The 11,435-nt window shown below is 47.3% G+C and overlaps 1 protein-coding gene across 3 annotated transcripts in view; it reads right to left on the bottom strand.

Moving 5' to 3' along the window:
• Window positions 1–6,345: 6,345 nt before the first annotated feature.
• Window positions 6,346–11,435, bottom strand: part of THSD4 (thrombospondin type 1 domain containing 4) — a 675,283-nt gene continuing 670,193 nt past the window's right edge. For all 3 annotated transcript variants that reach the window (XM_061430240.1, XM_061430239.1, XM_061430241.1), the window contains one exon: window positions 6,346–11,115. In XM_061430240.1, the coding sequence (XP_061286224.1) occupies window positions 10,973–11,115 (143 nt within the window). In that variant the 3' untranslated portion in view covers window positions 6,346–10,972. The remainder of the gene's footprint in view (window positions 11,116–11,435) is intronic.

The raw sequence follows: 11,435 nt of genomic DNA, 5'->3' as shown, positions 1-11,435 counted from the left end.
ACTCTTGGGATCTGAGGAGACAGAGCTCAGAGGTTAGGAGCAGGCTAAGGGCTCTGCTTATTTCCCTTCCCTAGAGTCTGGGCATGCCTGCGATCGGCCTTGACTGATGGAGAAGAAGAGATGTCTGGACTTCCACGCTCAGTCCTTATGAAATCTGGCAGCTTCCCCCTCCTTCTCTTGTGTGTTCTCCCCCCTCCACTTGCTGTGTTTGAGAAGCCCGGTTATAAGGAGAGATCAGTGGCTTGAGGAGGGGAGGCCCTGAGGCCACATGGAGGAGAAGCAAGGACTCCAGCCTTGTTGGAGAGCACAGACCCCCAGAGACAGGACCCCAGGCATCCATCCCAGCTGCCTCCGCTGGAGCATCTCCTGTGAGTGAAGAAGCTGTGTCAGCCTCCGTGGACACTGTGTGGAGAAGACACGAGCTGTCCCCCGTGTGCTCTGGCCCCTGACCCACAGAATCCTGAGAGGTAATAATATGGTTATTGTTTCAGCCACTAGGTTTTAGGGAGGAGTTTGTTATACAGCAACAGGTAAGAGAGGCAGGATCATTTCTCAAGAGTGTAAGTTGGTGGGAAGGGGCACAGGTCTGAGCTTAGGTGGGCCGAGAGGCAAAGGTGAGAGGAGCAGTTAGACACCAGGGGCACCGAGTTAGACATCGAGGGCTCGGGTGGAGCCAGGAGCCGTGACCTCCACTGGCGGTGGGAGGGCAGGCGCCAGCACTGGTGTCAAGTTCAAGCTCATCTGGTCCTTTGCAGCCCACTGCCTTGGTCCCCCGCCACTTGGCCAGCCTCCAAACAGGGTTAACTGTGGGCTTCAAAGAACACACTTTTGGGATCCATATAAAAACAGAACACAGAAGTAGACGTGGCTCCTTGAAGCGCCCTCCCTGGAGGCAGTGGTGTGTGTCTGTATGTCTTTTTATCTCTGTGTGTGTGTGTGTGTACATGTCACAGATGTGTGCTGTCCACTGTGGTGGGGTGCTCCACCTGGAGCCTGGGAATCTTTGTGAAGGCACAGTGATCAACAATGACATCTGCTGAACGAACACCACCTGCTCAGGGAGTAAGTTCTGGCTTCAGTTAGTTTTCAAGGCAATGTTTGTCCTGCACATGGGTTTATGCACTCGTGTGCAGAGGCAGCGCCGTGCAGTGGAACAAGCACAGGCATTGAGACTGGGCAGACATGCGTTCGACTTCCTCAGCCATTGAGGACCTGTGTGATCACAAAAAATTTCCTCATCTGGCTGAGACATGGTTTCCCCAGCCATGTTCTCTTTGCATGTCAATTTATTTATCCATAAGACAGCCACAAAATGATGTGCTTGCTTTGAAAGGGTTGTCATGAAGCTGCAGTCAGTTCAGTCTCTCAGTCGTGTCCGACTCTTCGCGACCCCATGGACCTCAGCACGCCAGGCCTCCCTGTTCATCACCAACTCCCGGAGCTTACTCAAACTCATGTCCATCGAGTCAGTGATGCCATCAAGCCATCTCATCCTCTGTCGTCTCCTTCTCCTCCCACTTTCTATCTTTCCTAGCATCAGGGTCTTTTCTAATGAGTTAATTTTTCGCATCAGGTGGCCAAAGTATTGGAGTTCAGTTTCAGCATCAGTCCTTCCAATGAATATTCAGGACTGATTTCCTTTAGCATTGACTGGTTTGATCTCCTTGCAGTCCAAGAGATTCTCAAGAGTTTTCTCCAACACCACAGTTCAAAAGCATCAATTCTTTGGTGCTCAGCTTTCTTTTCTTTTTTTTCAGCTTTCTTTATAGTCCAACTCTCACATCCATACGTGACTATTGGAAAAACCATAGCTTTGACTAGACAGCCTTTGTTGGCAAAGTAATGTTTCTGCTTTTTAATATGCTGTCTAGGTTGGTCATAGCTTTTCTTCCAAGGAGCAAGCGTCTTTTAATTTCATGGCTGCAGTCACCATCTGCAGTGATTTTGGAGCCTCCCAAAATAAAGTCTGTCACTGCTTCCATTGTTTCCCCATCTATTTGCCATGAGGTGATGGGACTGGATGCCATGATCTTAGTTTTCTGAAATTTGAGTTTTAAGCCAATTTTTTCACTCTCCTCTTTCACTTTCATCGAGAGGCTCTTTAGCTTCTCTTCACATTCTGCCATAAGGGTGGTGTCATCTGCATATCTGAGGTTATTGATATTTCTCCCAGCAATCTTGATTCCAGCTTGTGCTTCTTCCAGCCCAGTCATGAAGGTTAAATGATACAAAAGGACCTAGAGGACACCTAGCACTTAGTAGGTGCTCAATAAGTTAGGATTTCCCAGCCTGGGTGATAATAAAGCGTCACCCAGAACTGGCTGCCATGTAGACGCTCTGCTGTCCTCTGGGGAGGTACACGTGTGTGCACACGTGTGTGTGTGTGCATGTGTGACTGTGTGTGTGTGAGTAGGTGTGTGTAATGAGCACTCCAGGTGATGGACAAACTTGAAAACACTGCCAACAACGTTAGTTCTGCCCCCTCCATCCTCTTTTTGTACTTTATTCTCCCCAACTTTTTATTTTAGACACTTTCAAACCTCTTCTGCAAGAATAATATAATGAACACTACACACTAATGTTAACCGAAGTGCATTTACCTTATTTGCGTGTATTCTCCCTCTCTCTGCACACACACATGCGCACACACACAATTTTACTGACAGACCCAAGTGAGAGTAAATTGCAGACCTTGTGACCATCATTCATCCTGCCCAACCAAACACCATCTTCACACCCAAGAAGTTTTACTAGGCTCAGTCGTGCATCTTAAGTACAGGCCATGTTCAAAGCTTCCCTCTGCTCAGATGTTCCTGATCACTCTTTTTATGAGAGTTATTGTCACTGAGCCTATTACAGGAACATGTTATTTTGAACCAAGTGTGACTCTCTGTCCCTTCTCTTTTTTATCTGCTAGAGGTAGATGGTTGACTGTCCCTAGAGACGTCTGCAGATGGCCGAAGACACTTTCCCTCCAGACCCTCCCTCCCGCATCCTGGTCACCATCCTGATCCTCTGGGCTCTTTCCTGGTGGCCGATTGATTTAATGTGACACGTGGTTCCCAGGACTGGAGGCCGAGGGATCCAGCTGGGGTCTGACCCCTGAAGAGGGGCCTGTGGCCTCCCTCTGAGGTGCAGCTGTCCATCTTCAAATGCAGCCTCTGCTCATACTGTCATACTGAGCTTGTATAAACTAAATAGTGTTCAGTTTTGCCGGGAGCCGGCATATTGCATATTGAGTTCATATTGCATATTGCATATTGAGTGCAGCACTTTCCACAGCATCATCTTTCAGGATCTGGAATAGCTCAACTGGAATTCTATCACTGCCAGTAGCCAGCGTGAGGAACTCCGCCCATGACAAAGGTCATGAGGAAGGAGGCTCGGCATACGCAAAGGCGGGATCGAGCTTCAGGAGTCCCCCTGGAATTTCTCGAGCATATACCCCCAAAACCAGAGTCTGCCTACTTTCTGCTTTGTGCTTTCACCTACACCTCTGACTTTATGGGGGGCTGTCCCCCACTACCTCTCTCTGAAAAAAGAGTTAGCTTACAACTCCAGTTAATAATTCCTGGGTGTGACAGTGTTTCATCCTACAAACTCCTTTGGAAATCCTCTAGCCTGCCTGAATAGGTTTTTCCGGCCACATGTGATTGTTCAGAGCCTCCTAACTGTGAGAGGCAGGAGATGTTCTAAACTGTCTAAACACAGATTCTTTTGAGTAGTTAAAAGATTGATTAAAAATTGTATTGGTGAAGGGATTTTCACTTGTTGGGCCAATGTTTGCTGCTAAGTTTCCATATCCCTTACCTGCTGTGTCCCTGGCAGTGTATTGATTAATATAATTGGTGTAAGTAGTAGCTTTAATGTTTGTAACCTGGGACCCTTGAGTTAATTCTTTTTCTTGTTATAGCCCACCACACCTTTGCGCTGTAGGAATGCAACTTTATCTAATGCTTTTGGAGGGTGGCTCCTGACCAATCACCTTTAGAGAAAAATAAGTTTTCTGAAGAAAAGGTCTTAAAATGTTAACAAGCCTCCGGGCCAGAAGATGATGCAAATCACCTAAGCTTTTGCATATGATAAGTTTGCAGGAAGAAAGCCTGGCTTGCTGCAAGACTCTACCCCTTCCCCCATTATCCTCTATGCATAACTTAAGGTATAAAAACTACTTTGGAAAATAAAGTGCAGGCCTTGTTCACCGAAACTTGGTCTCACCATGTCGTTCTTTCTCTTCCCTTCTGGCTGAATTATTCAGCCTCTTTTCTCCACTGAATTTCCTCACTGAGCTATCCTTATTTCAGCCTCTTTTCTCCACTGAATTTCCTCACTGAGCTATCCTCATTCTATTACTCTTTATATCCTTAATTAACGTTTAATTAAGCAATTGTTTCCTGATCTTCGCCTACGCCGTCTCTCCTTCGAATACCCTGGATCAGCCGGGGCTGGTCCCCGGCACAGTTTCCCACCAACAGCCAGGCACCCCATCTAGCTCTTGGGCAATTGATGTCATTGGTAGAAATTGATGCGGAGAAAGAGACTGAAACTAACATAAGCTGAGACTGTGTGACATGCCAGGCCCTGGGGAGATGAAGATGGGAGGGACACAGGCCGGCCTCCGGGGGGCGGGGGGGCCTAGTGTTACCTGACATACAACCTGTCTGAGGGGCTTCCCTGGTGGCTCAGTGGTAAAGAATCCACCTGCCAATGCAGGAGACGTGGGTTCGATCTCTGGTCCAGGAGGATCCCACATGCCGCAGAGCAACTAAGCCCGTGCACCACAACTGTTGAGCCTGTGCTCTAGAGCTTGGGAGCCGCTGCTCCTGAAACCTGCAGGCCCTAAAGCCTGTACTCTGCAAGAGAGAAGCCACTGCAATGAGAAGCCCAGACATCGCTGCTAGAGAGTAGTCCCCGCTTCCTGCAACTAGAGAAAATCCCGAGCAGCCAGCAAGGCCCAGCACAGCCAAAAATAAATGAATAAACAAAATTTAAAAATCAACTAAAAACCCTCTCTGAGTCTCAGTGTTCTCATTTCTAGAAGTGGACAACATTCCAGCCTCCTAGGTCGGTGTGAAGGTGTAATAAGACGGCATGGATGACAGGGCTCTGGCATATAGTGCGTGTCTGATTTGGGACTTGAAGAATAAATGGAATTTGGGGGTAACAGGAATGTTCTAGCAATGGAGACACAAAGCTCTGTACTAAATACCCCCAAATCATACACATTAAAATGATTAATATAGTGAATTCTGTTAAGTGAATGTTACCAAAATATAAAAGAGAGTAAATTAAGATTTTCCAGGCTGGAAAGGTGAATAGGAGGGATGGGGAGCAGATTCGAGGCATGATAATAAGTTTCTGAGCGCTACTGATAATGGTGATGCAGGGCAGCATCAAGGAAAGAGCCTGTGGGGAGCCCACGAGGGATTCCTTTGTCCAGGATGACTTTCAATGTGCTTTATGACCCAAGTCATATTCCACGTTGTTAGGCACCAATATAACCCAAAAGACTTTTCCAACGCTGTGCTAAGCTCAAGCCCAAGGCTAAGTCAGCCCAAGGAGAGTTGGAAGAAACTACTCAAGTTGAGAGATGGAGGGACTTCCCTCGTGGTCCCTCCAGATCACCAGGGAAATCCCAAATGAACTTATCCACAACATAGACTCACAGACTTAGAGAATGAACTTATGGTTGCCAGGAGGGGAGAGTGAGGGGAAGCTATAGTTAGGAAGTCTGGGATAGAAATGTACACACTGCTGTATTTTAAATGGATAACCAATAGGGACCTACTGTACATCCCAGGAACCTCTGCTCAGTGTTCTGTGTCAGCCTGGATGGGAGGGGAGTGCGAAGGAGAATGGATACATGCATATGTAAGGTTGTTCAGATGAAACTATCACAACACTGTTCATCAGCTATACTCCAATATAAAATACAAAGCGTAGAAATTAAAAAAAGATTACAAAGTAAAAAACATTTTAAAAAGCTGAGAGATGGAGTTGTATGAATCGGCATGGTGGGTTCTACACTTTCTGCCTCCTGGGAGAGGTTTAAAGAGATGCCTGTTCAGATGTAATTCTTTAAAAAAAAAAAAAAGAAATCCTGAAGAAGTGCGCATGCCTGGATACTTTATCTTAAGCTCTTCATCCAAGGTTGAGGACTCATGTAGGCCAGCAGGCTGAAGGCCCGTCTTTCTTGTCCTGTTAGGGGTCCAGCTACCCCCAAAGCCAAAGTCCCATAGACCAACTGGCCTCTAAGGGCCTGGCTCCTCTCCTTAGAGGGCTGTGTAGTGCGATGTGAGTAGACATGGAATAAAGCCTGAGAAAGCACAGACATGTTAACAAAGCTGATTTTAACACCAGTTTATTGTATTTTTACAATAATAAAAATAAATTAGTCATACACAAAAATAGTTGTCATTTTTGCTGAAGAGAAAGCAGACTATTTACTCATATAATTTGCCTTCTACCCTCCACCTCTTTAAGCAATAATTCACACCCAAGGGTGACATGGGGTTGTTGGAGTATTCTGTGGGTTTCATGCTCCTGGCTGTGGAGTTGACCACCCAGAGCCCCGCTCAGCAGTCACCAGCGGGGACCCTGGAGGTGTGGTCAGAGCAGTGAGTGCATCAGCTTTTGTATACCCCTCCTTGCCCCTGCCAGGGGACCCTGCCCCCTTACCAGCTCCAAGTCAGCCCCCTAAGCCACTTACTGCTGATGATTCTGAAGAATGAGGCAAGACAAAGAGAAGGGTTGAAAAAGACCCCCATATTTCCTTCTCCAAATATTTGAGGGTGAGGAGAGGGCAGATTATATGAGCAAATATGATATTTAAGGTGGAAAGGTGGCAATCCAGACAGACCTGTTTCAGGTACAATCCCAGGGGTAAAAAGCCCCTGAATGAGTCAAAAAATAGAGTAATTTCTATTTGATCTTAAAACCCAAGGAACTTGGCTAATCAGTATACTTAAGTGTAACCATGAACTTAGAATAAGATGCCATGTGCAGCAACTTTCTGGGGAAGCTGGGTTAGTAGGATCAAATAATTTTACATAAATGTGGATCGAATATGTAAATAAATACCTATTAGGTCCCTTTAAAATTAACATATTCTAAATAATAGAACTATTTTGGTGTAGTGACTCATTCCGCGGGTCGAGTTCAGAATACACATTTCCTATAAACATCTTGTATTTACAAAGAACAAAATAATAAGTTATAACAAAGTATATCCTTCCGTCAAACTGAATGGTGGGGGTCTGGGGGTCAAGGCAGGTGGAAATCAAGTTTGTGTAACAGAACGGCTTTCCTCTCGCTGAAGCAAAGGGCTCAACGTCTGGAAGACGCTGAGAAAGCCGTCTCGAGGGTCCCACCCCATAGGGTCACTTTTCCTCGGCACGACGGTTGTCTCCCACTGTCAGCCACTGAAGAAAAAGAACCAGGAGTGTGGTGCAGGGTGGAGAGAATGATGAAGCTCCAGCAAAGATGCAGGAAAGCAAAGTGAATTGAGACGGAGATGGTATATAGAGGATCCTCCCTGGTGGCTCAGACGGTAAAGCGTCTGTCTACAATGCGGGAGACCCGGGTTCGAGCCCTGGGTCGGGAAGATCCCCTGGAAGATCCTCTGGAGAAGGAAATGGCAATCTGCTCCAATACTGTTGCCTGGAAAATCCCATGGACAGAGGAGCCTGGTAGGCTACAGTCTATGGGGTCGCAAAGAGTCGGACACGACTGAGCGACTTCACTTTCACCTCACTTTCTTGTCTAGTCGAGGCACTTCCTCCATCAAGGTGTGTGACCCCAGGCAGGGAACTAGCCATCAGGATGTTTGATTACTCACATTCTCAAAGCAGGACCAGATAGGGCAGCTCTGATCAATTGGCTAGTGGGTCCCTGAGGTCACATTCAGCTCTTGGGGGGAGTGCAACCCTGGGTTTAGAATGGTAGTCATAGCAACAGGAAGTACATGTGCTGTGTACTTGCCATCCCAGACCAGGTGAATCACTTGAAGCTGTTCTACTTACAGAGTCACCAAAGTCCAGACTAGAAGGAATCTTAAAAGTCCTATTGCCCCAGCTAGGTGCTCGGATCCCCCCACCCCCTTCAGCATCCATGACAGAGGGCCATTAAGACTCTGCTGAGACCTCCAGGAATGGGTCAGTCAGCAGTAGCTACCATGGAGCCCTCGACCTTCTGAATGTGCTCATGCGCAGAAAGGAGGTTCTCCTGCAAGAGCTAAAATCTTCCTCCCTGCAACGTTCACCTCCTAGGAGGGCTCCCCTGGTGCTTCCCAAATCTCTCCTCATGAAGTCCTTGCACTGCTTCTCACAGTCTGCACCCCTCCGCAGGATCAGGCATGTTCATCTGAATGTTATATGTTATCAGCATTCTTAAAGTTTACGGCAATCACAAATAGGGTTCACCAAAGTTTTCTCCTTATGCCTGAATGCTCTGTGGCTTTTTTTTGTTTTAGGGTTTTTTGTGTGTATTTTTTGGGGGGCGGTAGTTTCATCCCACTTTCTTGACCCACATTGAGCTCAGCCAATTGAAACTCTTCCCTGCTCCCCACATTGTACTTCTATAGTTTTGATTTTGTTTTGAAATCCAGAGGTGGGACTTTATGTTGGAAGGACCTGGGATGCTCACCCCCCACTTGGTGGAGAAAGCCCTTTTAGGCTGGTGAACTCACTCATATGGCAGCCAGACCTCTGCTGTGTTGGGAAGCCTGGGTGGCTAGAAGGTTTTCCCTTCATTTAAGCTGAAATCAGCCTTTCCGCTCTTCTACCCATTGATCTTGCTCTGCCCTCCAGCATGTAAAGAAAGCCTCCTCCAAGGAATCCTCCAAAGGACTGGCTTGTTCAGGAAGATCATAGCGCAGCTGCAAAAAGGGTACCCTCCCCTGGGACGAGAAGCAAAGGCAAGTGATGAAACAGAGAGAGTGAGTACTGGCTAGGAACCAGCCATGTGCTTGGCCTCTCTGGTTGCTTTTGATTGGTGGGCACGGGAATCTGGGCCTCTGCCCTGTTGCTTATTGCACAAGTTATATAAGGATCAGGAGAGATGGGTGTGCTTTTGGAAAATGGTGACTGGGGCTTTCCAGAAAGAGAACTTATAGTAAGGCCAAATAGAATTTCTGAAAGCCCAAGGGTAATGGGAGCATGATGGAGTGTGTCAGACTGAGCTGGTAATACTGCTTCCAAAAGCACATCATCATCAAATTAGCAGATTTTTGGGTTAAAGGGCTCGTGGGAGAAACTCATTTGCTATAAATTTCAAAGCAAACACTTGCTTTGAATGGGAAATAGGCCCAGGACCATAGTACTAAATAAGACAAATTTTCTTTATGCTTCCAATTTGTTCAGCCTGATTATTTTTCTTAGTGGGTATAAGAATGTATATATATATTTCCCCCCTTCTTTTTTTTTCACTGAGTTTTTTCAGATGGCTCATCTTCCATATGCACTGCATTCTCTTTCCAGCTTGAGGCCTTGGGAACTACAGAGTTATGTGAAGTGAATCAAGAAGGACCCTACTGCTGTGGCCATTGTGGAGGAGTTCACAGCCCCTTTTCCTAGGCTGATTGCATTAATAAAGATCTTAGTGTTCATACCTTGGAGGGGAGATATGGGTTGTGAGTCATGGGGCAAGGTGTGTGTGGGCGAGTGGGCAGGATGCAAAGAGAAATCCACAAATCAAAGCAGAAAGACCCAAGGGAGACTCTTTCTAATATAAACATAGGATTCTTACTGGGATAGGTTGGTTAGACTTTCCTCTGGGCGATGTGTGGTGAAGGCCCAGGAGAGATGGCTGAGGAAGAGGCAGGAGCCCAGGGGGCTATGGATCTGTGTGCGCTGGAAATCTGCTCTGGGTGACAAAAAAGTGAGCTTGATGTAGGATTCCATGGGTGGTGTGTCCTACTGGGGAGAAGAATAGTAATTTAGGACAATGACCTTGCTACCCCGATGGCTTTCTTTTTTTTTTTTTTTCTAATTTTAATAGATGGCTTTCTTATCTCATGGGCTAGTTCTATTAAGGATGGGGTTCAAGAACCCATGCAGAGTCCTGTCACCAGGACCTGTGATTTTTGGGGGAAGGGAAAAAAGAAACAGACTCCTGAAACATTTGAGTGCAGGGCCAGAGGAAAGAATTCAAAGGTCTGGGCTTTGTCTGCTGAATTGGAAACTTCTGAGCCTCTTGGTCTGAAAGGAAGCCACATTCTGCAGACCTAAGACTTCCGGCCAGGCCTCGGGGTGAGGGTTTTGTGGTCAGACCACAGGGGTTGGACTGACTACATGGACCAGCCCGTGACCTCATACCTGGCAGGTCAGTTACCTAAGCTGAGTCTCAGTTTTCTTGTCAGTAAAATAGGGACCATGATTCATTCCCTGCCTCTCATTCTGGGGCACCATGAGCCATAATGAGCTAATATCTCTGACTATACCTTCCAAACAATAAAGCACTAAACTGGCAAGAGATATTTGTGTCATAAGGCAGGAAAACAGCCTTTGAGCATGAAAATAGGCACAGCGGGGCTGAGGTAACAGAGGATTGCAGGCATCTTAGCAAGCCTTAGGGGGGCCCTGGGGTGGGGGTGCTGCCTCCTCTGACTCTTCCTGGGGCGCTGATATTGGAAAGGCCTGCAGTGCCAGGGACGAGGCAGCGCCCAGACAGGGCCCGGCTGCTGACTTAGAAAGTGCCAGGACGGAGTCAGCTGAGAGCTGAAGGCACTCCCCACCGCTTGGTCTGCAGAGAGCGCAGGGGCCAGGCTTCTGGAGGAGGGGTCATCAGTTCATGGTGATGCTCAAAGGACAACCGTGGCCTTGCTCTTGGGCACCGTGTGTACACTTTACGAAGGCAGGGTGCAGACTAACTTGACTGGCAGCTCCACAGGCCAGGGAGCCCCTGGTAGGGCAGCAGCCAGCCGGTCCCACTGCTCACAGACTCCCTGACCTGCCCACGGATGTGGAGTGGGATGTTATCTGCTCCCTGGGAAACCCGAGTGCCTGTTGGCCACGCGCGTGCAGGAGGCGCAGCAGGCGGTCTTATAGTAGTTGTAGACGCAGAGCCTGGCCTGGACCACCACGTTGCAGTTGTAGTACCGGTCCTTGCAGTTTTCATCTGCAGCAGAGGAGAATGGAAAAGCCTTTGAGCATAAGCAGCAGCCTAGACTCAGGGAATGAGAAAGGGCAGAGGGTGTGGCTATCCATCCCAGTTCCACTGTTTACTACCGATGGAAGGTGTGAGTGTGGGCTGAGAGCAAGTTTATATATATATTTTTTCTTCTTTAAACAGGCAGCTGAAACCTGTCTACTCTGACCTTAAGGATGCTGGAAACAAATCTCTGAATGCATTGCCATTTTAATAAATTCCCATGCAAGTTTCTCTTTGCTTGCCATCTGTGCTATCAACAGCTACCTTAAATTATGAAATTTACACCT

Source organism: Bos javanicus, chromosome 10, assembly GCF_032452875.1.
Source record: "Bos javanicus breed banteng chromosome 10, ARS-OSU_banteng_1.0, whole genome shotgun sequence".
NCBI classification, from domain to species: Eukaryota; Metazoa; Chordata; class Mammalia; order Artiodactyla; family Bovidae; genus Bos; species Bos javanicus.
The sequence above is the reverse complement of the archived record's forward strand: the minus strand, read 5'-3'. Positions and strand labels throughout refer to the sequence as shown.